This window comes from Monodon monoceros, unplaced genomic scaffold (assembly GCF_005190385.1).
Source record: "Monodon monoceros isolate NGI ecotype Baffin Bay Population unplaced genomic scaffold, NGI_Narwhal_1 Super_Scaffold_11, whole genome shotgun sequence".
In the NCBI taxonomy this organism is placed as follows: Eukaryota; Metazoa; Chordata; class Mammalia; order Artiodactyla; family Monodontidae; genus Monodon; species Monodon monoceros.
Genome location: NW_021703767.1, coordinates 54,826,760 through 54,849,158, shown reverse-complemented (window position 1 = coordinate 54,849,158; position 22,399 = coordinate 54,826,760). Strand labels below are relative to the sequence as shown.

The 22,399-nt window shown below is 43.3% G+C and overlaps 1 protein-coding gene across 5 annotated transcripts in view; it reads left to right on the top strand.

Moving 5' to 3' along the window:
- The first annotated feature begins 9,984 nt into the window (after positions 1 to 9,984).
- Positions 9,985 to 22,399, top strand: part of CD47 (CD47 molecule) — a 58,231-nt gene continuing 45,816 nt past the window's right edge. For 3 of the 5 annotated variants that reach the window (XM_029214183.1, XM_029214180.1, XM_029214181.1), the window contains exon 1: positions 10,118 to 10,285. In XM_029214183.1, coding sequence (XP_029070016.1) covers positions 10,240 to 10,285 — 46 coding nt within the window. In that variant the 5' untranslated portion in view covers positions 10,118 to 10,239. Of the gene's footprint in view, positions 10,286 to 22,399 lie in introns of all 5 variants that reach the window. The other 2 variants (XM_029214182.1, XM_029214184.1) reach the window with 2 other exon arrangements.

Genomic DNA, 22,399 nt, shown 5'->3' with positions numbered 1-22,399 from the left:
TGTTCCAAAACACAGTGAGGGTTCTGGGACCATATTTACCGTGTTCCAAAACACAGTGAGGGTTCTGGGACCATATTTACCGTGTTCCAAAACACAGTGAGGGTTCTGGGACCATATTTACCATGCTCCGAAACACAGTGAGGGTTCTGAGAGTGGAAAGGAGGAAGAGCTTGAGAAATGCAACCTTTTCGCCAAAAAAGGGCAAAATATAAAATTCCTAGTTCACCAGATTTTGTGCTGTGCGAGCAAACCAGTGGACTTTCTTAGGCAATCCAGTACTGCTGACAAAATTAAGAGAATCATCTGAACAACTGAAGGAGAGGAATATATCCATTAGCAGATCTGACTGATTCGTCCATCAGGAGCCCTTCTCTCATCTCCAGAGGAAGGAGCGCTCATGCATTCCCCCTGACAAGTATGCCACGTATCTCCCAGAGATAGAGCAGGTTAAGATGAGCCCTTTACCTTAGTTTACCAGAGCCAGCTCCAGGTGGTCTAGCCCCTGTGACTGTTTAAAATGAACACATCATTTTCTTTTAAATTATGATAGAGTACGACTCGTTTCTCCCCTACTTTACATGCTGCCTCATGGGTGCCTCTGAATTTGTCATCTGGTGAAATGGGTACTGATCTGTCCTTTCTCCAGGGGATCGCCCTGTTTCACTTACTTCATTCTCTAGACAAAGAAGCACAATTACATAACCATATGGAAGATTTCTACATTTTATCAAAATGGCATCTCGTAGTGGAAACTCAATAGATTAGCACAGATTTCAGGTCCTAAGTACTTTGATGGACACACAAGAAAGGCCGTTTGTAAACTACAATAAAACCAGTTTCTTAAACTACTGCTAAACTCACTAAATATAGAACTGAAGAGATCCTCAAGCCTCTTTAAAGCACACATCTGTTTCTCTCAGAACGAGGTGGGATATGTGCTCCTTCACGATGAGACGTCAGAGAAGCCCTGCTCCCATGTGAGATGCTTCTCTTGTGGCCGTCATGATTCTGTCTCCAGGTCACCACCACAGCCTGGGTAGAACTTGTGACCTATGGCAAATACAAAATGCCCAGAGGGCCAGGAGATAACCGGGGTTCCAAGGGATTCTCCACTGTACTACATGTGGGTCTTTCCCAGCAAATCAAAGGGGACAGAGGAGCTGACGATATTTTTACCAAGATGGATGACCTCCTAGGCAGGCCACCTGACTTCTGAGATCAAACCCTAAGCTGGTGGCTCTCAAGCTTTGGTATACACCAGAATCACCTGGAAGACTCCCTAAAACACAGATTGCTAGGTCCCACTCCAGAGTTTCTGGGGTAAGGTTCAAGTTCCCAGGTGCTATGGATGCTGTTGAACCAGATACCATGCGTAGAGAACCATCCCTCTAAGCACGGTGTTGCAATAACTTTTTCTTTTCCTCCTACTATTGGGGTTCATGGGGCCTATGGTTGGGAGAAAGCGAGTAGAAGTTGCAGCTGCAGCAGCAGTGCCAGTTGGTGTGTGGGAGACTTCAAGTCCAGGCTGCCATTCAAGACAGACAGATAAGTGAGGTTAAAGGCACATGGAATCAGGCAACCCTTCTCATGATTCCAAATACGTACACCTGTCTTGTCTGGCAGTTTGATCCTAGTTTATCCACTTCACTTTTAAAGCCCATCTGATGATAGTTTGAGTCTCTGGCCCACTCCCATAGCAATTAGACCAGTATTAGAGAAAAGTAAGTTGACAGATGTACCCAGGGAACTCATGTAGCATCAATAAGCAAACTCCATGAGGCACAGTGTCTTGAGTAATTTTGTGCTGTGGCCATAGTAGGGGACGGGGGGAGGAGCACACGTAGGGAGCCCTGGTTTTGGCGGAGAACAAAGGTTCCTCAGCAGACATTCCCAGCTGCTGCAGGTGGGGAATTCTTCTGAAACTGGAGACGAGACTCTCAGCCTGAAATGTACACAGTTTCTCTGCAGCTAATTTCAAAGAACACCCATGTGCTCTAGCCTTCATTCTTTTTTTCTAGAAAACTTGCCCATCTAAGGATACAAAAGGCTGTCTTTAAAATCCATTTCTTCCTACACCTTGGCCCCAAAGAGGAATGATAAGCAGTAAACTGTTGCCAGTGGAGTTGGAGCTAAGAGGAACAGTGAGCCTACAGAGTGGTTTTGGTTAACGCCAGTATTCAAGGGTGTTTTTGTATGTAAGGAAGGAAATGGGGAGCTGCATTAGCTGCTGGAAATATCTCTGAAGGGCTGGACTGTGGTCATTAAATACTTCAGATGCTATCCTTTCAGGAGAGATGACACACTTATTTCTATTTTTGTTGCGTTTCCCTTGTAGATCAGCTGGGGCTCCGCTTTGCTCCATCTTCACTCCAGGACCCAGGCTGAGGGAGCAGCCACTGTCTGGAGCACTGCTAATTGTCATGGGGGAGGGGAAGAGAGAGCAGCAAATCCCATGCCCAGAGCTAACACACTTTACTGGCTACAGTGAGTTGAATAGTCTCCCTTCCAAATTCACGTCCGCTCCTTGTACCTCAGAATGTGATGTTATTTGGAAATAAGGCCTTTGCTGATGTATTTATTGATCGTTAAGGATCTGGAGATGATATCATACTAAGTTTAGGTTGGACACCTAACCTAATGATTGGTGTCCTTGTAAGAAGAGAGGACATATGGAAAGAGCAGAAGGCCATGTGAGGATGGACGCAGAGAGTGAAGTGTCTCAGCCCACACCAAGGAATTCCAAGGACTGTCCGCATCTACCAGAAGCTAGGAAGAGGCAAGAAACGATTCTTCTCTAGAGCCATCAGAGGGAGCAGGGCTCTGCTGACACCTTGACTTAAGACTTCTAGAATAAAATTTTCTTGTTTTAAGCCCCCTCGTTTATGGTAATTTGGCAGGGCAGCCCTAGGAAACTAATACACTGGGCAAAGTCAGTCTTACCCAGTTTCAAGGGGATAGGGAGGGATAGTCCTGGTGTGCTGGATATTCTCCTTCAGGTCAACTGTCCACCCTTCCATACTGTCCTGAGCCTGGAAAGCTGAACTTCAAGAACTGCCTAAGCAGAGCTTTTCCCCCCTGGCTTCTAGCTGAGAATTGCCCACAGCAGGAATTCAGAGGGTGGGAGGGAGTGAAGGCTGACTAGTTACTTTGACACCTTCCTCTCCAGCAGGCTGGTGGTGGCTGTGTTCCTCTATCGAAGACCACAACTCTTGCCTGGAAGCCCTCTTTCAGTTTATCCTTTCCCTTTCTGGTGACCACTTCCTCCTCTTGCACCTCCAGACCTAGGGACCTGGGAGCAATAGCTATTGTTGGCTAACAGCCCTTGCCTTTCCTTGTCTGTTTCCTTTAACCCCACCCACATCCTTGCAAACAGTCCCTTAATCCAGGGGTCCCCAACCTTTTTGGCACCAGGGATCAGTTTTGTGGAAGACAATTTTTCCACGGATGGGGTTGTGGGGGACAGTTCAGGCCGTAATGCGAGAGATGGGGGGCAATGGGGAGCGGCAGATGAAGCTTCGCTCGCTCGCCCACCACTCACCTCCTGTTGTGCGGCCCTGTTCCTAACCCGCTGGACCAATACCAGTCCACGGCCAGTGGGGTGGGGACCACCACCTTAATCTATCTCTCCTAAATCACTTCATTTGAGGGTGTCACCTGTTTTCTGCTGATGCCTAGTGGATACACTTACCTGGGACCTAGGAAGAGAGCTGGAAGTTTGGTGGACACAGTGGTGACTACCGCACTAAGTTGAGAAACAACACTAGTGAAACAATAGTGGGAACCGCAGCGAGAGCAACAGATCATGCAATTGCTTTGCTCGCACTATTCCTTCCCTCTAGCGGAAGAAGGAGTGTGAGCTCTGAAGCAAGATTCAAACTGCAGCTCCACTATCTCTTACCTGTGATATAAGCCTCTCTGAACCTCAGTTTCTACACATGCACAATGGGTATAATGAGGCTTCCCTTATTGGGCTGTGATAAGGATTGAGGGACATAAATATAAAAGAACCTAACTGTGGTAGGCAGAATAATGCCTCCCAAAGATTTCCAAGCCCCTGATAGCTGGGAGTCTGGGAATGTTACTTTACATGGCAAGAGACTTTGTGGATGTGATTAAGGTTACAGACCTTAAAATAGGGAGATTATCCTGGATTACCTGAGGGGCCCAATCTAATCACTTGAGCACTTAAAAGTAGAAGAGGAAGGCAGAGGAGTCAGTCATAGAAATGTGGCAGAATAAGGGGAGACAGAAGAAATATGACAACAAAAAAAGGATTTTGTGTACCACTGCTAGCTCTGACATGTTTTGAGATGACATGCAACTATACACAATGACCCAAAAGAGGCCTCTAGGTGCTAAGGGGCACCCCTAGATGGCAGCCAGCAGAGAAATGTGGACCTCAGTCCTATAGCTACTGAATTCTGCCAATCAGCTGAATGATCCTGGAAGTGAATTCTCCCCTAGAACCTCCAGAAGGGAAAAGAGCCCAGTCAACACCTTGATTTTGGCCTTGTGAGACCAGAAGCAGAGAAGCCAGCTGAGCCCACTGGACTTCTGACCTACAGAACTGTGAGATAATAAATGGGTGTTATTTTAAGTCCCTAAATTCGTGGTAATTAGTTCTGGCGGCCATAGAAAATGACACACTAGCATGGTGAGGTCTTGGTACATACAGTGACCTGCTATATGTATGTTACCTGCCCTCAGAGAGGAGAGTTAGGCAAGATACAAGGGGCCTTTCCAGGACCCCAAATGTTATGTGCTCTTAAAGAAATAAGCCTTTGGCCATTTTACAACCTAAAGTAGAAGCTGCCTTTCTCTAGTGCTTTCCCGCTGTCCTGAGTACGGGCCCCCCACAGGGGTAGCGGCTAGCAGCAGCCACAGCAGGAGCAGGACACGTTGTGCTTCTCCCGGACCCGGGCAAAACAAGCCTGTGCACATCTGACATCCACAAGGAAATTCACACCAGATCAGGTTGTCATCTCTCTGGTAGGATATCTCTTACCAGAAACCTTCAGTCCTACTTACCATCCTCCTACCGAGAGGCAGTTTCTATTTCGAGTATTTGCCCCTGATTGAAACATGGGCGAGGAAGAAGGTCATTTCCTGCTGCTGGAGCCTTCCTTCCATTTCCCTAAGCCAGTCCATCTCCCCAGTCATACGTCGATATCTTCCAGCTGCCTAACCAACCAACCCCAGTCCTTGCCCGGAGAATACAGACCCTCATTGCTACACGGCTTTATTTAATGACTGGGACTCCTATGCTTTAATAACTGGGTCAAGTTGAAATAACATCCTAGGACACTGGGCCCTGAGCCAGGCGACAGAGATGTGGGTCCCTCAGCATTCAATCACGAACACGGGGTGCAGAAGAGCAAGAGGATTAAGGCCTACCCACTGGGCACAGACATGTGCCTCTAGCTTAAATCAAAATTATAGATAGTTCACCAACCCACAATAATTTTGCAGGGCTCCAGATCAGTAATTGGTGATCTTTCTGAAATACTCTTCACTGCCCATCTAGGAGACCCATCTCACTGTAAGAAGATTGTAATAAAAAGAGCTGATATTGACTGTGCGATTACTGTGCACCAGGCACAGCTCTATGTAACTGTAAAAGTATTAACACTAAATTCTCAAGGCAATTTGAAGAGTTAATTTCTATTATTTTTATCATTCTATCATCTAGCTTTTAAAATGAGGAAAGGAAACTAGGACTCACAAAGGTTACATAACTTGTCCAAGGTTAACTGGTAGTACGTGGCTGTAACTCAAACCTAGGCTAAAGGGTTTGTGTATACTACATAGCACACTGATTTCTCTTGATTGATTTAACACACACACAGCCTTAGATCTTAACCAGGCACTGTGCCAGACCCTGGAGATACAAATATACTCAGAAACATTTCACTTTTTTTCTAGCTAACATGATAGAAGAGGAGACAGGTATGTAGAAAGAAATATATATTGACACATTTTATTAGCAGCATGAACAAAGTATAATATAATGGAAGAGGTCATTAGACCTGAAAAATGGTGGAGAGTTATGCGAAAAAGGAAAAGTAGGGTTGAGAAAGGCTTCTTGCAGGAGGTAAAATTTGATCTTGGCCTTGAAGGATGAGCTTGAATTCTTTGGGTTGGAGAGAGAAGAAGAAAATGTGGGGAAGGACGTGTGAAGCAGAGGGAGCAGCATGACTGAAGCACAGAAGCCTGAAAGTAGAAAAGTCTCGGCATGGAAAAGTCCAATGTTACGAGTGTAAAGTGCCTGACCAGGGCACGGAAGTTAGCTAGTATCACACTGGCCAGAAGTGTTAAAAATACAAGAATCTTCATTACAAAAAATGAACCCAAAAAGAAAAAATCATATTCAGAGATGCTAAGAAGAGAGATAATACTCATCATGTACTGCAACAAGCTTGATGATTGATAAACCAAAAAATTGGAACTTAGTGGTGATAAAGACCTCTGGTACACCAGATAAGCACCAGGGTTAGCTCAGTAGTTCAGTTCACAGAATTTCAGAATGGAACATCCCCTTATGATGGATAATTTGCCAGACAATCATAGAAGATGGAGTTCCTGGCCTTGAGAGGTTATTTATAATTCTTTCATTCACCCTTTTAACAACCACTTGTTGATTACCTATGATATGCCAGGCAATGGGACTAGCAATGAATAGGACTCACGTGGTCTCTCCCCTCATTGGGTTTACAGTCTAGGAAGGAGTCGCTACTGAACTTGAAGACAGCAACACAAACAGGTACTTTAAGTATAATAAGGTAACTCATATGCACCAAACATGACTAAAAATACAGAAAAGGGGGACTTAACTTACACTGGGCTTATCCTGGGCTTTGGTCTACTGTGGGATCCTTTGACATGGGTCCACTTATGTAGAAAGGTTCATCTTGCTCTGCACAAAGCACAGGCCTTGCACAGCTAGGCAGGTACAGTCCTGAGCTAGCTCTCAGGAGTATCGGGGACAATGCATGGCACTGCATGGCACTCCAACATGGGGCCAAAAAAAAGGTCTAGTTGAATGAAAAATTACAGTAAGGATACAACTGTATCAATATAAATTTTTAGACAATATCATATCAATATGAGCTATGTGGTAGCATGTAGGTTTGGGGAGGAAGATAAAAGTAGATGTACTGTTAAGATAGAAAGTGAAAGAAATGGAAGTTGACCATGAATTCAGAAGGGAAGCTTGTGAACATTTTCATTGGCCTTGGAGTCAGACCAACCACCATCCCCTCCCTGAGCTTGTGAGCAAGCTTCACTTTCCTCACCTATAAGGGTGTTGAAAGGGTGTTGAAAGTAAAGGGTAGCAATTATTTGGGGGTTGTAAGTTTATTCATCTACAAAGGGGAAACTATAACATCTTTGACATTACAGAGTGAAAAGAAAAAGTAGGAAGAAGAGGGCAAGGGAGTTAGATGCAAATGAGAGATAAGTGTCACACAGAACCATAGGCAATGTGCTCATCGTCCCTCTTTCCCTTTGTCATCACTAAAGTGAAGATCATAATACCCATTCGAAGGCTGTTATGAAGATTAATTTAGGTAATATACCTAATGTGTATTACCTCTATTCCAAACATTCTATGCACTACTGCCTTGTCTTCCATCCAAGAAAACCCATCACATAAAGATAAGATGAGATCAAAATCCAAATAAAAATGCTTGCAAATGTTACAAGGGAAACACAAATGTGAGGTGGTTAGATACTAGAGAAAGGAGCCCAAGGTTATCCCAGAGAGAAGATCATCAAACCCACGTAGGTTGCTTTGGATTGTCTCTCCTGGAACAGGCCTCCTCCTGCCCCACCATCAAAACCTATCCCAGGGCTTCCCTGGTGGCGCAGTGGTTGAGAGTCCACCTGGTGATGCAGGGGACATGGGTTCGTGCCCCAGTCCGCGAGGATCCCACATGCCGCGGAGCGGCTGGGCCCGTGAGCCATGGCCGCTGAGCCTGCGCGTCCGGAGCCTGTGCTCCGCAACGGGAGAGGCCACAAGAGTGAGAGGCCCGCGTACCGCAAAAAAAAAAAAAAAAAAAAAAAAAAAAACCTATCCCAGCTAGATTCCTAAGAGCAGAGGTGGTCACCCAGGTGGCCTCTCCTTTACCTGACTTAAGCCTATTCCATTTTCTGCACAAAGCTACATTAAGCACATAGCCTCAGCAGCTCCCAGGATAAAATAGAGAATCACTGATCTGTACCTCTGAAAGCTGGGGACAGTCCTTCCCAGTCACTCTTCAGCTTTAGGGGGGTTGGTTGATCTCAGGGACAGCAGACAACCTTATTTAGCCAACCAGCTGCTCTGTGATACACAATGTCCCGAATGCTCAAAGTCTGATGGATGATTCTTTTGTATCCACATAAGCAGCAATGGGAGGAGAATCCATCAGTCTCTTTGGTAGCCTCAGGGTGTCAAGGCTGCCATTTAAATCATTACTACCATAATTATTAACCATTGTTTTAATAAGATATCTGCCAGGCAATTCTTTTTCTTTCTTTCTTTCTTTCTTCTTTCTCTCTCTCTCTCTCTTCCTTTTTTTTTCTTTAATCATTAAAAAACTATCAAATTTCACTGGAGCAACACTTGCCTCAAGTCACATCAACAAGTTGTTTAAAACCCCTTCTGTCTTCCCAGTTCAACAGAAAGTCATGGGGAAGGGAATACTTAAAATACTCTCTCTGATTTTAAAGAATTGATAACGCTGCGGGGAAAAGGTCTACACAAAAAATAATCATAGGGAAGAGTTACACAGTATATTATACAGTACACTGCTACAGAGGGTCAGAGTGGTAATTTTATTTCCTGGATGTTATTACTATGGGGACGCAATGGAGGAAGTGCCATGGGTAGAGGATTCGGAGGAGTGGAATATTGCGGTGGGAAATTGCTTTGCTTTGCACGGCGTAAGAGAAAAAACAACCAAGGGAGCGGACAGGATATGCACGCCATCAGAGTAGTCACCAGAGCATGACTTTTTGACAAGAGTTTTCATCGTTTAGGGTAAATGTTAAAGGTAGTTCTAAAAGGGCTTTTGCTTTAGCATGAATGATGTGGCCTGTGTGATTCGGTGAGCTATTCAAAGGGCTTGTCCATATTGTGGCTTGGAGCCACACTTTGAACCCATTTTTCAAGCAAGCTAAACCCAAACTGAGCAGAGGAGTGCACAGGGCGAGATCACTAACCAGGCCCAGTGACTGTGCAGGAAGGGACATCTTGGATACTTCTGCTAACGTTTGTGACCATGCCTGATCGCCCCTAGGGTTCCAGAATTAACCACATCTCAAAGTGTTTACCACCGCGAGCGGAACTTGTTTGAGTAATCCCGTTCAAAGGTTGAAAACACTATAGAACAAGGCGAGAAAAAGAGCTGAGAACCCGAGAGCCGCTAGGAAAACAAAAGCAGTTGGGGGCAGGTGAACCGAGGAGCGCCCACGACGGGCGAGGGGAAGTTCCCTGCAGACAGGCGCCCGCCACCTGTCTGCCCTCGGAGCGGTGCCCCCGGCTCGCTGCCCGCTGGGGGAAGCGTAGGGACGCCCCCACGCGGTGTGAGCTCCTGCGGCAGGCGGCGGAGCTTCGGGGGAAACGGGCAGAAGTGAGAGGCGTGGAGGCGTCAAGGTCCAAGCGCGCAGGAGAACGTCGGACCCCGGGAGAGGCGAGTGATCCTGGGCTCGAGAGGGGCCGGCACTCCGCGGTCCGGCTGAGCAGCGCCTGGGGCGGTAGTTCCTGAAGCGTGAGGATGGGAGTGAAAACAGGAGAGGACGAGTGGAGGGAGGACAGTGGGGCCCACGGTGGTGCGGGAGGCAAAAAGGGAACAGCAGACAGGGACAGGGGTAATGAGGCCCCGGTGAGCGTGGGAATACGCGCTCAGCCTCGGGGACACTGACAGGAGGGCGGGGGACTGGGGCGGCAGGGCGTGACCGGGAAGCCCGGCGCGCGCCACCGCTGGGGAGCTGGCGGGAGCGGGAACTCGAGGCCGCGAGTCGTGAGGGCGACGCGTTAACAGCAGTCGCGGCGGGGCGGGGGCGAGGCCGAGCGCGCGTGCGCGGCCCGCGCGGGAGGGGGAGCGGGTGTGGGGCGGCGGGAGCGCGCCTGCGCGCGGCCAAGCCGCCTGGGCGCCCGGTCCTGACTGTGACGGGAGGCGGCGGTCGGTCCTCTCTGTAACGGCGGCGGCGCCTACTCCAGACACCTGCGGCGGCGGCGACCCCGCGGCGGGGGCGGAGATGTGGCCCCTGGTGGTGTTGCTGCTGCTGGGCTCGGCGCGCTGCGGTGAGTGGTCACTCGCTCTTGGCTCTGCGGCTGCTGTCTCGCCGCCCCCGCGGGTGTGTGGGCTGCGCCCCCTCTGGCCCGGCGGCTCCCTGGAGAGGGTGGCCAGGGCGCGGGGCACGCGGGCCCTGCACGCCCGGGGTGCGGACGTGGGAGGGCCCCGCGGGTAATCTGCTCCCCCTTCTTTGCTTCCTTTGCCTCCTCTTCCTCTTCCCCTGGGTGAGAGCGGGGCTCATCTTCCCCTGTTCTCCACCTCCAGATGCACACACTGAGGAAGACTCCAAACCGTGCACCTCGCGCAAAAATTAGCTGTAGAGAAAGGGCGCGATCAGAGGAGAGGGGTTGGCAGCTGTTAGGGTCCCCCCTCTTTCGCACCCTCCTCAGTGCTTTAAACGCATTTGGGGTTGAAGGAGGGAGAGTGGGAGGGCCCGAGCCTCATGCGATGCAAGTGCGCATTTTGGCGAAGTCTGAAAGAAGGGGTTTCTCCTGTTTGCCCTCCCACCTGAACATCGGAGTTAAGGGGACGTAAAGGACACAGTTAAGTTTCATTTCCAGCCCAGCGTTTAATCAGAAGATTCTTCTGGCTGCCTTTTTTTTTTTTTTTTAATACCCTAGATATTAGCTTCCTGGATGGAAACTCTTTCTCGCTACTCCCACGCCCCATCAACCACTTTAATACAGTCCGAATTGCACGTTCAAGTTTTCCTACTTTTTTTAGGGGAACCATTTTAAAAGTAATCCAGATTTCGCTTGAAGTATGAAGACAGTAACCTCTAGTCAAAGCATATTTGCGGCAGAGTGAGATTTAGTGTCTTTCGACGCCAAAGGCGTTTTGGCCCCCCCAAGCTTTTGGAATCCATTTCTCTTTTTTAAAACGTGTGCTTCGCCTATAACAACTGAGGAAGGAATGGGAATTTTCGTGGCTCTACAGTGCCTGTCACACTTCACATCTATAGAGCCTCTTGTGAACTTTTTGTAAAATTCAGAATTGAGTTGGAGTAACAGTAACAAGCAGTTGTTACATTTTATTCTAGAATGCTAAGTTAATTACATTTTAAATGGGTTATTCGCCTCACTGTGCCATTCATAAAGGCTTGTGACTTCAAGCTATTTCCAAAATGCCCTTAAGTCCCGGCTTAGCTCTCTTTCCTCACTCTGAAGCCGCCTGGAATGTTGGAGCTGCTAATAATCAATCTCTGTTATCTGAAGGGTTGATATTAGGTAAGGTAGTGTTTTCTGTTATCATTCTTAACGGCTTACTGCCCATTACTATCATTATAGCTCAAATAATACTGCTATCAGAAACCTGTTGTATGATCAGAAAGCCTTATATTGAACCCGATTATGAATTTGTAATAAAATATTACTAATTCAGACCGTTGGTCTCAAAGCTAGTTTGAAGCGTAAAAAGTGTAAATCATGTACTGTTTTAAAAATGGGGTCCTATTTTCAAGTAGATTAGAAAGAAGCGCTAGATTGGTACTTTTGGGGATAGAAATGGTTAGGCCTCTTTTAGTAATAGGTATGATCACATATAATTAGCACTCATTTACATACAATAGTAGTGTGCTCAAGTCCCTACAGAGTCTTAGAATTCAGAATTTATGGTATTTCATTGTACTTAGTTAATAATAACCTGAAAAAAAAAACAAAACAGAGGCATTATGCATTTGAGTTAAGTGTTGGATATAAAACAGGAAGGGATAGTGTTTGTCATAGGATACAATGGATTTTTATGCATGTGTGTTTAATATGTAGTTTTAAAAGAACATGTATGAAGAGATGTTAACAGTCTCAGAACACAAGTAGTTATAAACCAAAGTATTTGGGAGACTGAAATTAGATTCTAAAATGAGTAAGGAAGTCATGGATTTGTACGTTTATTTGTACTCAGGTTTGATTTGCTTTCATTTTCATTTATAAATGATTGTTAATCAAAGGCTACTTCCTGGTAACCACTACAGTTTCCATTGATCTTTGTAGCAAAGGAAATTGTCTAAAATGCCCATTCCTTCTAATTACAGGAAAAATACAACCTCCTTTATTGGTTTACAAGATGTAGAATGAGTTACTATTCTCCTTTCCTCCCCCCTCCCCCATATGTCCAATTATACATTGTTTAAAAGCACATCAGCAGTTTCAGTGGTATTCACTAACTGGTAAATAAAACGCTACTCACATAAGGACAGTGATGTGAACTGTCTTATCAGTGGTTGAATGATTTTTCTTTGTTCAAAGTGGGTTTTTAAAATCAAAGGTACACATGATTAAAAAAACATTTTTATTGCATAAGTCTAGTAGTCATTTGGCTTGCTTAAACAAAAATGTTTCCTTCTCTCCTCAAGAATATATTACTTTTAACCACAATTTGCCATTTTAAAAGTACTTATTTCCGGGGCTGCCCAGCAGTCTAGAGGCAGTATGCTAAAGCATTACACTAAATGCCTACCATTAGGACATTTGCTCATGCTGTCATCTGTATTTTGGCAGATGTTTTATCTTTGCCACTGAATTGTTAATGGAAATTTGAAAGGCCAGGTTCTAAAGAGGAAAAATAGGTGGTTCTCCCAAAATTGATAAACATTCTAAATCCAAAATGCATTATTAAAACTAAGTTTGCATTCCTTGACGTTAATTCAACTCTAGCTACTATACATTTATGTTCTTTTCGTGATGTAATTTTCATATAACCATTTTACCCATCTTTTAGGTTTTTGCTGTCATACCTTTTTATACAAGAGAAAATTTTTTTCTCTTTTTATACAAGAGAAAAATTTCTATATTTTTATATCTTGTGCCTCAGCCTAATATAATGCACTCTTGGGTTGTGATAAAGCAACTTTCACTTTGTGTACTAGTGCCGATATTTCTTCTATGATAAAAGAACAAGAATGATAGTGTAGGATCAATTTTGCTAAACTCATTGTAGTAATAAAGTAAAAAAAATATAGAGCACCCAGGAAATTTGATTCTGATATACCTAGACTAAGAGAGTAGAACCTGAATTTTCCCTCTTTGTGGTTACATGGAGTTGCAACAGGAATTAGAAGTTACACCCTGCTCTGAATATTTTATTACATCTCCATGGAGCAGTTGTATAAGACTCAGAATTTGGTCAATCCCAGGGTTTAAGATTTAGATTAGGAGAATAAGTGCATATTTGAATACATGTCACACTTATAGGTTAAAAAGCAAGGCAAGGGATTTGGCAAGTGCAGGGCCTATCAAAATTGCTTTTCCTGTTTCAAGCAAGTATGAGCCCATGTTATGCTCTAAGCATTTTGCAAGGCCCTCTTGGACATACAGACAAATTTCAGACTGTATGCCTCTTAATAACTTAAAGTGTAGTTTATGAAGAGAAGGGATTTTTTGTTTTTATACCGCAGTAATGCTTAATATATTTTAAGTGCTTGATAAGGCTGTAATTCTGGATGTTACTGACTTTAAACTGCCCCGGGCCTTATAATTCTAGGTTGACCATTTCTGTTCCTATGAGGCCACTTTAAAACCGAGTGGGAGATTAGTTTGAGTTAGAACTAAACAGGTGTGGACACCTCCATTTTACCCCAGACTTTATTTAGTTTCTGTTGAGGAGAGATCTGACTAAATCCTCCTTTTGACCCTAATTCTAACCCAGTTCAGTTTGAGACTCCAGTTCTTCCTACCAGAGACCAAGCCTGATGGCAAATATTAGTAGGATTCATTTCTTGCAGGCGTCTTTACCCAACAAGCTTTGCTTCATTCACCTTAGTGACTGCTGGGGCTTCTTACCCCAATCCTGAACATCCATTCCAAGCAAATAATTAACTTCCTACTCTACTGCAAAAAATAGTGATGTGTGGTGTGGACTCTCTCAACTTCCCACCCACCATTACTAAACTTGTCCATAATATCTTAGGCAACGTTCGTCTCATTCTCCTCCTTCACCCAGTGTCAGAAGTGTTCCTATTCACTTTCCAAGGAAAGGATCCCCTGTCTACAGCTCTTTCACTTCCACCATCTCGGAGACCTGCCTAATCACCTTAATCCTTAAGCTTTGAACCTTAGATCTTTCCTTCTTCATTGATTCCTTCGTCTTAGATAGCAGACATGCTCAAGTTTCACCCCATATTAAAAACAAGAAGAACAACCAAAAAAACCTTGGCCTTGTCCCAGGCTCCACGCTCTTTCCATTATTGCCTTCTTTCTCTGCTTTCTTTTACTGCCGAGTCCCTAGTCTGCTGACATTGCTGCAGGTAAAGAAGCTAATGGTGAATTTTTAAATCTCTAGAGGCTGTTTTTACTCATCCTGCTTGACATCTGTTTTGTCCATATTAAGACCCTTGGTGTCTGCAGTGGCATTCTTTGCTGCCTCACCTACTTCTGTCACTTCTTTTTCTCACATCGTTGGTTTGCTCCTCTTTAACTATTTGCTCCATAAATATTGGTATTCGCCAACACTTTATTCTCTGGTACCTGCTCTGTTTGCTTTGCAAGGACTCTCTGGGTGATCTTGTTTATGCTCACAGTTTCAATTACTGCCTATATTCTTGGTAATTCCCAAGTCTTTGTAGCTCAGACTTTTCTTCTTAAATCCAGATTGATATATCCTGGGATCTACTGGACATCTCCATTTCATTGCACCACAGGTACTTTTAATACTCAGCCTATTAAATATTGAAAGAACATTCACCCCTAAATCTCTTTTCTCTATAGTTAATCCACAATCTAACTAGTTATGCATACTATTGATATTTTAGCTAGCAACTTTATTTTATTTTACTTTTTAATTTTTTTAACAACTATATTGGAGTATAATTGCTTTACAATGGTGTGTTAGTTTCTGCTGTATAACAAAGTGAATCAGCTGTACATATACATAATCCCCATATCCCCTCCCTCTTGCGTCTCCCTCCCACCCTCCCTATCACACCCCTCTAGGTGGTCACAAAGCATGGAGCTCATCTCCCTGTGTTATGTGGCTGCTTCCCACCCACTATCTATTTTACGTTTGGTAGTGTATATATGTGCATGCCACTCTCTCACTTCGTCCCAGCTTACCCATCCCCCTCCCCGTGTCCTCAAGTCCATCTCTACGTCTGCATCTTTATTCCTGTCCTGACCCTAGGTTCTTCGGAACCATTTTTTTTTTTTTTTTTAGATTCCATATATATGTGTTAGCATACGGTATTTGTTTTTCCCTTTCTGACTTACTTCACTCTGTATGACAGACTCTAGGTCCATCCGTCTCACTACAAATAACTCAGTTTCGTTTCTTTTTATGGCTGAGTAATATTCCATTGTATATATGTGCCACATCTTCTGTATCCATTCATCTGTCAGTGGACACTTAGGTTGCTTCCATGTCCTGGCTATTGTAAATAGAGCTGCAATGAACATTGTGGTACATGACTCTTTTTGAATTATGGTTTTCTCAGGATATATGCCCAGTAGTGGGATTGCTGGGTCATATGGTATTTTTTTTAGTTTTTTAAGGAACCTCCATACAGTTCTCCATAGTGGCTGTATCAATTTACATTCCCACCAACAGTGCAAGAGGGTTCCCTTTTCTCCACACCCTCTCCAGCATTTATTGTTTGTAGATTTTTTGATAATGGCCATTCTGACTGGTGTGAGGTGATACCTCATTGTAGTATTGATTTGCATTTCTGTAATGATTAGTGATGTTGAGCATCCATTCATGTGTTTGTTAGCAATCTGTATATCTTCTTTGGAGAAATGTCTATTTAGGTCTTGTGCCCATTTTTGGATTGGGTTGTTTGTTTTTTAGTTAACAACTTTACAATTCTTCTTTCTTCTTCTCCTTTACCTCCCACATCTGACTTATGTCGATTTTCCTTTTTTGTTTTTTTACTGGAATTTTTTGCCTTCTTTTCAGTTGTCATTTGCCTGGATTACTGCAGTGATCTCTTAATGTATCTTCTTTCCCATCTCCTTTCCTGCCGCAATTCACCCTTCATACTGCTGTATTATTTTTTTTAATGTAAGTAAGTCTGAGTGGTTTGCTACTGCTTGTGTTTTCAACTCCAAACTCCTCAGCATGACATTCAAGGAAGCCTTTACAATACTTCTTAACCATCTTTTCCAGCCCCCTTTCCTAGAGCTCACCTGAATAATCACCAGCCTTCGGTTATTCTCTTTCTTCATTCCTCTGTACTCATTATGTACTCTGCCTAGAAAGCTCTTACTTTTCTATAACATTCCTACTTATCCTTCCAGACCCAGTTTAAACACCACCTGGTAGGAAGAGCATTCTTAGACACTACAAGTAATTTTAAAGGAACTGTTCCATCCAATCTGCAACTGACTTGATTTAGGTTTTTCATTAAAATATGTAGCTTCACGATACTGTAATCAGGTCTATAGAAGTAAGAAACAGTGGAGGATTCTTCTGAAATATGGAACAAGAGTGAATCTTCCCTGATATGATGTTTAGATTTTCCTTTCTTGGGATTCATACTTTAAATTTTTACATTCAGAAGAAATGTATTAAGTCCTACTTGCTGAACCCTGGGTTAGATCCATAGGATACCAAATGAAGACATGGTTCTTGCATTACTATCTTTTGATCCTAAAGGAAAGATCAGTAAAGTAAAACAGTAGTTACAAGATTTGATAGTAAATGCAGTGACAGCACTTGAAGAGGGGGCAGTGGGAGCAATAAGGAGGGATGAATACAGTTGAGTAGTAGCAACGAAGGGTACAGGATTGAACATCTCAACCGCGCTTTCAGGAAGAGCCAAAGTTAGTGAACTGTAGCTGCCATTTATTGAACATTTGCTGTGTATGTGAAAGGCACTGAAATAAGAACTCCATGTTCTTTATCTGATTAAATCTTAACAAAATCTCTATGAGGTGTACACTATCAATATTCACATTTTATAGATGAGGAAACTGAGATACAGAAATTAAGTAACTTGCCTAAGGTTATACACTTAGAAAGTGCTAAGTCACCATCCGGGGTCTGACTCCAAAGTTTGTGCTCTTACCTGAACACCCAGTGAAAGGTACAGGCCTCCTTAGGCTGGGGAACAGCTTGTGTGTGGGGGGAAAGGCATGGAGAAGAGAGTGCATTTGCATATCCATGGAATTGCAAGGTCATTATGATTGGAGCTTAGTTTGGAAATGAAGGAGTACAGGAAGTGGAGCTGGACAGGATCTTGAAGGACCTAGTTTGTATTCCATGCTAATGCCCTTAGAATTTAGCCTGAAAGTCGGGGGGCGGCGGGTGCTGTTAAAGTATATTAGGCAAAAGAGTGTATATTTGCATTTGGAACAGTTATTTCGGGAACTGTGGAAAATACATGGCTGGGATGGGGAAGCATTGAGGCTGAAGGCAGGGAGCTAGTTAGGAGGGTATGGCAATAGTTCAAGGCAGAAATGATGAATGTCTAATTAATTCATACAACAGACATTGGATTTAGGAACTGTTAAATAGGCTGAGCCTAACAAGAACTCTCCATGGCTAAGGAGAGGGCAGAATCCAGCGTGATTCATAGGTCCAGGTCTGGTTGACTGGTAGATAATAGAAAATACTTTAGGGAAGTGAGGATTTGGAATGAAGGTAGGCAGAGGGTAAGTAGATTTTTGGACATGTTGACTCTGAAGTAACTGTAGTGCATCCAAGTGGAAACACATAGAAACCAGTTGGCTTTCCAAGGTCTACAGTTAAGGAGAAAGGTGAGGCCTAGTTAAATAAAATGAGTGGGTAGTTAAAACCTGGAGTGAGGGAGAATACTGGGGCGGGGGGCAGCGTTGGACAGGAAGTCCTTAGGAACCTAATATTTATTGCGAGTCAAGGAATAGATTTCAATAAAGAAAAAATGCTGCAACGAGGTGGTGAAGGCTCTAGGAGGAAATTCAGAGACATAGAAGCCAAGAGACAAGAGCAAGAAAGGAGCTGCCCACTGGCTCAAGAACTGTAGAGAAGTCAAGATAGAGAGTGAACCATGTGCATTCCGTTTTCACAGGGGATGATTGGTGACTTTGGCAAGAGCTGTTGTAGTGAAAAAGGCCAAGGTGGAGGCCAGGTGGCAGAGATTTAAGAAGTGAGTAACAGGTGAAGAAATGCATGTAGATTATCTTTCTAGGATGCTAGGAAACAGAGACAAGTACAAGGGATTTTTTTTTTTTTTCCAGTTGGCTAATATTCAAGCATTTAAAAAAGTTTTTTTAAACCTACTGTAAATGAACTTGAGGGATGTCGGAGGATGATAGTCAATGAGGGAAAGTTCTTGAGGAGATTGCTGAGCGTGGGGCAGAAATGTAAACTAGCTCTCAGGTGACAGGGTTCATTTCTGAAGAGGAGGAAGTGAGGGGAAGAGAGGTGTGGATAGTTGGGGTAGCAGGAAAATTTATAGGTGGAAGTATTGGAAGCTTCTGGTTTCTTATCTGGAGGACTCAACTTGAAATAGGAAGAGAGGGCTCCTTCAGAGAGTGTAAGATAACCTCTTCCAAAAGGAGAGTGATTTCAGAGTCGTTACAAAGGAGAGAACTTTTATGTGGAACATGTGAAATGATAAAAGATTGAAAGCCTAAATGGTCAGGGTCTATGGCAATCTTCTGTTGTTCCCTTAGTAGCAGCAAACATTTTCTTTTTTTTTTTTAATAAATTTATTTATTTTATTTTATTTTTGGCTGCGTTGGGTCTTCGCTGCTGTGCGTGGGCTTTCTCTAGTTGTGGTGAGCGGGGGCCACTTTTTGTTGCAATGAGCGGGCTTCTCATTGTGGTGGCTTCTCTTGTTGCGGAGCACGGGCTCTAGGCACATGGGCTTCAGTAGCTGTGGCACACGGGCTCAGTAGTTGTGGCTCAAGGGCCCTAGAGCACAGGCTCTGTAGTTGTGGCGCATGGGCTTAGTTGCTCTGCGGCATGTGGGATCCTCCCCGACCAGGGCTCAAACCCATGTCCCCTGCATTGGCAGGCAGATTGTTAACCACTGTGCCACTAGGGAAGACCCAACAAATATTTTCCTTGAAATCCATAAGACTGATTACTTTCCTGCCCATCCATAGCACTTCATACAGGAAGGACAGCCCTTATGACCTTGGGTTATAAAAAGTATGTATCAGTCCCCCAAGTGAGAATTCTAAGCTTCTTAAAGATAATTCCTACATTTTTTTCCATTAATGTATCCCCACATCCTGTCACAGTGTTTCAGATCAGGTAATTCTCAATAAACATTTGCTGCATGTTAGCATTTCTGACCTAGACCTGTGTACTGTGAGTATCATGTATTAAGCCTTTTCTGAAAGTGTATAGCAGCTGTTTTGAGGACTGTGTTATGAGATGGTTTGAATTGGTGGTCTGTATTCACAGAGGTTGTAAGGTCCAATATTTTTGGCATTTGATATAAGTTAATTTTCTCATTTCATTTGTTAGTTTATCTGTAATTCTAGCATGGCTGATGGTTATACTTATCAATTTCTATCTGATTTAGACTGCTGTAGGCATTTCTTGATTATTCAGAACTTACTTATTCATGATAATTATCTATATGATCCTTTATTTGCTCTATTTTAGATCATTTCTTCACTCTGCTGTTTCATCAAAAGGCAGTCGGCAAAATAGAGAAAAACCAAATCAGATAATTTTACTGCTTAATAGCTTTTTAACAAATGTTTATAGAGGATGAAGTTGTAGTTAACAGCTGATGGAGCAACATTTTTGGACTATATTTATTAATTATTAGTGCAAGGATTATTCAAATTATAGTTTATCCAGGTCAATTTCACTTTGAAGTTTATTGACAGCATTTATTCTACTTAAATTGCTTCAGCTATAAAAATGTTTGCATTAATATTACAGCAAATAACAGTGTAATCAGTGCTTTCTGTATTCTTTCGAAAATTCATTTTCTAAACCTAAGTTATGAAATCGTGGAGTGCTTGCTGACTGCTTCTTACTTACTTAGAAGCGGTCTTACCGCTTCTAAAAAAGATCACTGGGATAACTTAGCTCTTCACTTGTATCTCTTTAATTAAAGGATAATTTTTAGAAGGTAAAATCTTGACTCAAACAAATATAAAATGAACACGTGTCAAAGTTTTTATTTCACATTAATAAGCAAACCAGCAAGACGGTACAACCATCTTGGTTTTAAAAGAGAATTGGAAGAATAGACACATGTACCTATGGGAAATCAGGAATGGTGAAATGAATTTGTGAGCAAATGCAAAATTGGTCAGTGTCCTCAGCGCAGTAAAATGTAATTTAAAAAAAAAATTTTTTTTAATTTTTGGCCACACTGCAAGGCATGCAGGATCTTAGTTCTCCAACCAGGGATCAAACCCGTGCCCCCTGAAGTGGAAGCACTGAGTCTTAAGCACTAGACCTCCAGGGAAGCCCCTAAAATGTAATTGTTTAAATTCCTCTCTTCCACCAGGTGGAAATCAATGGCAGAACAAAGTTTATTTGTATCTCTATGGATCTGAATCATTCGCATCACCATCAGTTTTCTACAACTTACAAAGTTGTAAAAGCAGCCCAGTCTTAGCAAAATGCACAGGCCCCTATAGAATCAGATATTCCAAAAGCATCTCTCAGACAGTGCCCAGCACTCGCATCTCTCAGACAGTGCCGAGCACTCCGCTGAAAGGACTCCCAGTAATCTTTTTGTCCATTTCAAAATCGTTGACCATATTTTCTGACACTTTCCTTCCTTTCTAATTCCAACATCATAGCCACTTTTCTTCTCTCCTTGTACACTGTAGTCTCCCACTAATGCTTATTTCTCAGGGGGAATAATTTACAACTCCAAGGTTTTGAAGAATGCAGTTGGAAGTCCAGGTTTTGCCTGGGGCTTCCTGATATTTGGGTGGCTAGAAATATAAAGAACTAGGGAGAGGTGAGCTATGGATGCCCACGGGATTGATTCAGACTGCAGATTCCCAGAAATGTAACAATTTAGACCTGCCAATCAGAGAAGGTCTGGAACATTACATTAAAATGCTGTATAGTGCTTAGTTTTTATAGTATTATCCTACATATTTATAGCACAGTATTGTTTAGAGAGCACTTGCCAATATATTTTCTCCTGTGTTGCTGACCACAATTCTGTGAAGCAGCCCAGTGTTCGTTTTTTTTTGTTTGTTTGTTTGTTTTTGCGGTACGCGGGCCTCTCACTGTTGTGGCCTCTCCCGTTGTGGAGCACAGGCTCCGGACGCGCAGGCTCAGCGGCCATGGCCCACGGGCCCAGCCGCTCCGCTCCGCGGCATGTGGGATCCTCCCGGACCAGGACACAAACCCGCGTCCCTTGCATCGGCAGGCAGACTCTCAACTACTGCGCCACCAGGGAAGCCCTTTTTGATCCTCTTACCTACAGAGAGTAAACCAAGGCATAGAGAAGTTAAGTGAATCGCTTAAGGTCGCATACTGAAAATTGACAGAGATGGGATTCGTTCTCAGGCTTCTTGAACATTGTTCAGTTCATATTCCACTCTGCATCCTAGCATTCAATTCAGTGGGCATTTATTCAATAGTAATTATGTTCCTAGAGTAATACCATCCTATGCCCCGATGAAGGAAAAAATCTTAAAGTGAATGATTAAACTTGAGGTTTTATTTATATTTGTTAGTGCTTTTTTTGAGAGAAACACCAAGGAACTACTTAGATGAAAGAGTTGATAAATGGCTGAAGAATATGGAAGACAACTACAATTTCTCCACATTTTTACACATTCTAGATGAAAGATGATGCATTTCTCAATCCCTCTTTTATAAGGCAACAACCAGTAGTTTATCCTATTGAAAAGAGTTGATGGAATATATGCTACTTATTAGCAGTATCTGCTCTTGGTTTCAACTTGCATCTTAGCTTTATTTTGGGTGGTTTTTGGTTTCTAGAAGGAAGGGATACCTGTAATATACATTTGGAAGTTGTTCCTTAGTTTCAATGAAATGTGGGAGTGGGAAAATACCATTCAATTGTGTATAATCTTTTATAATACTCACTTACAAAATGTCTGTTGCTGTCTGTATTTTGCAATGGGAAAATAGCCATAGAGAATGTTTTTTTCTCCTTAGCATTCTAAGACTTTCCATCCTAGTGGAAAGATGTGATGTGACTCATGTGATTTACTTTTTATATTTAAGTACAGTAGAGCCTGACACCATTTTCG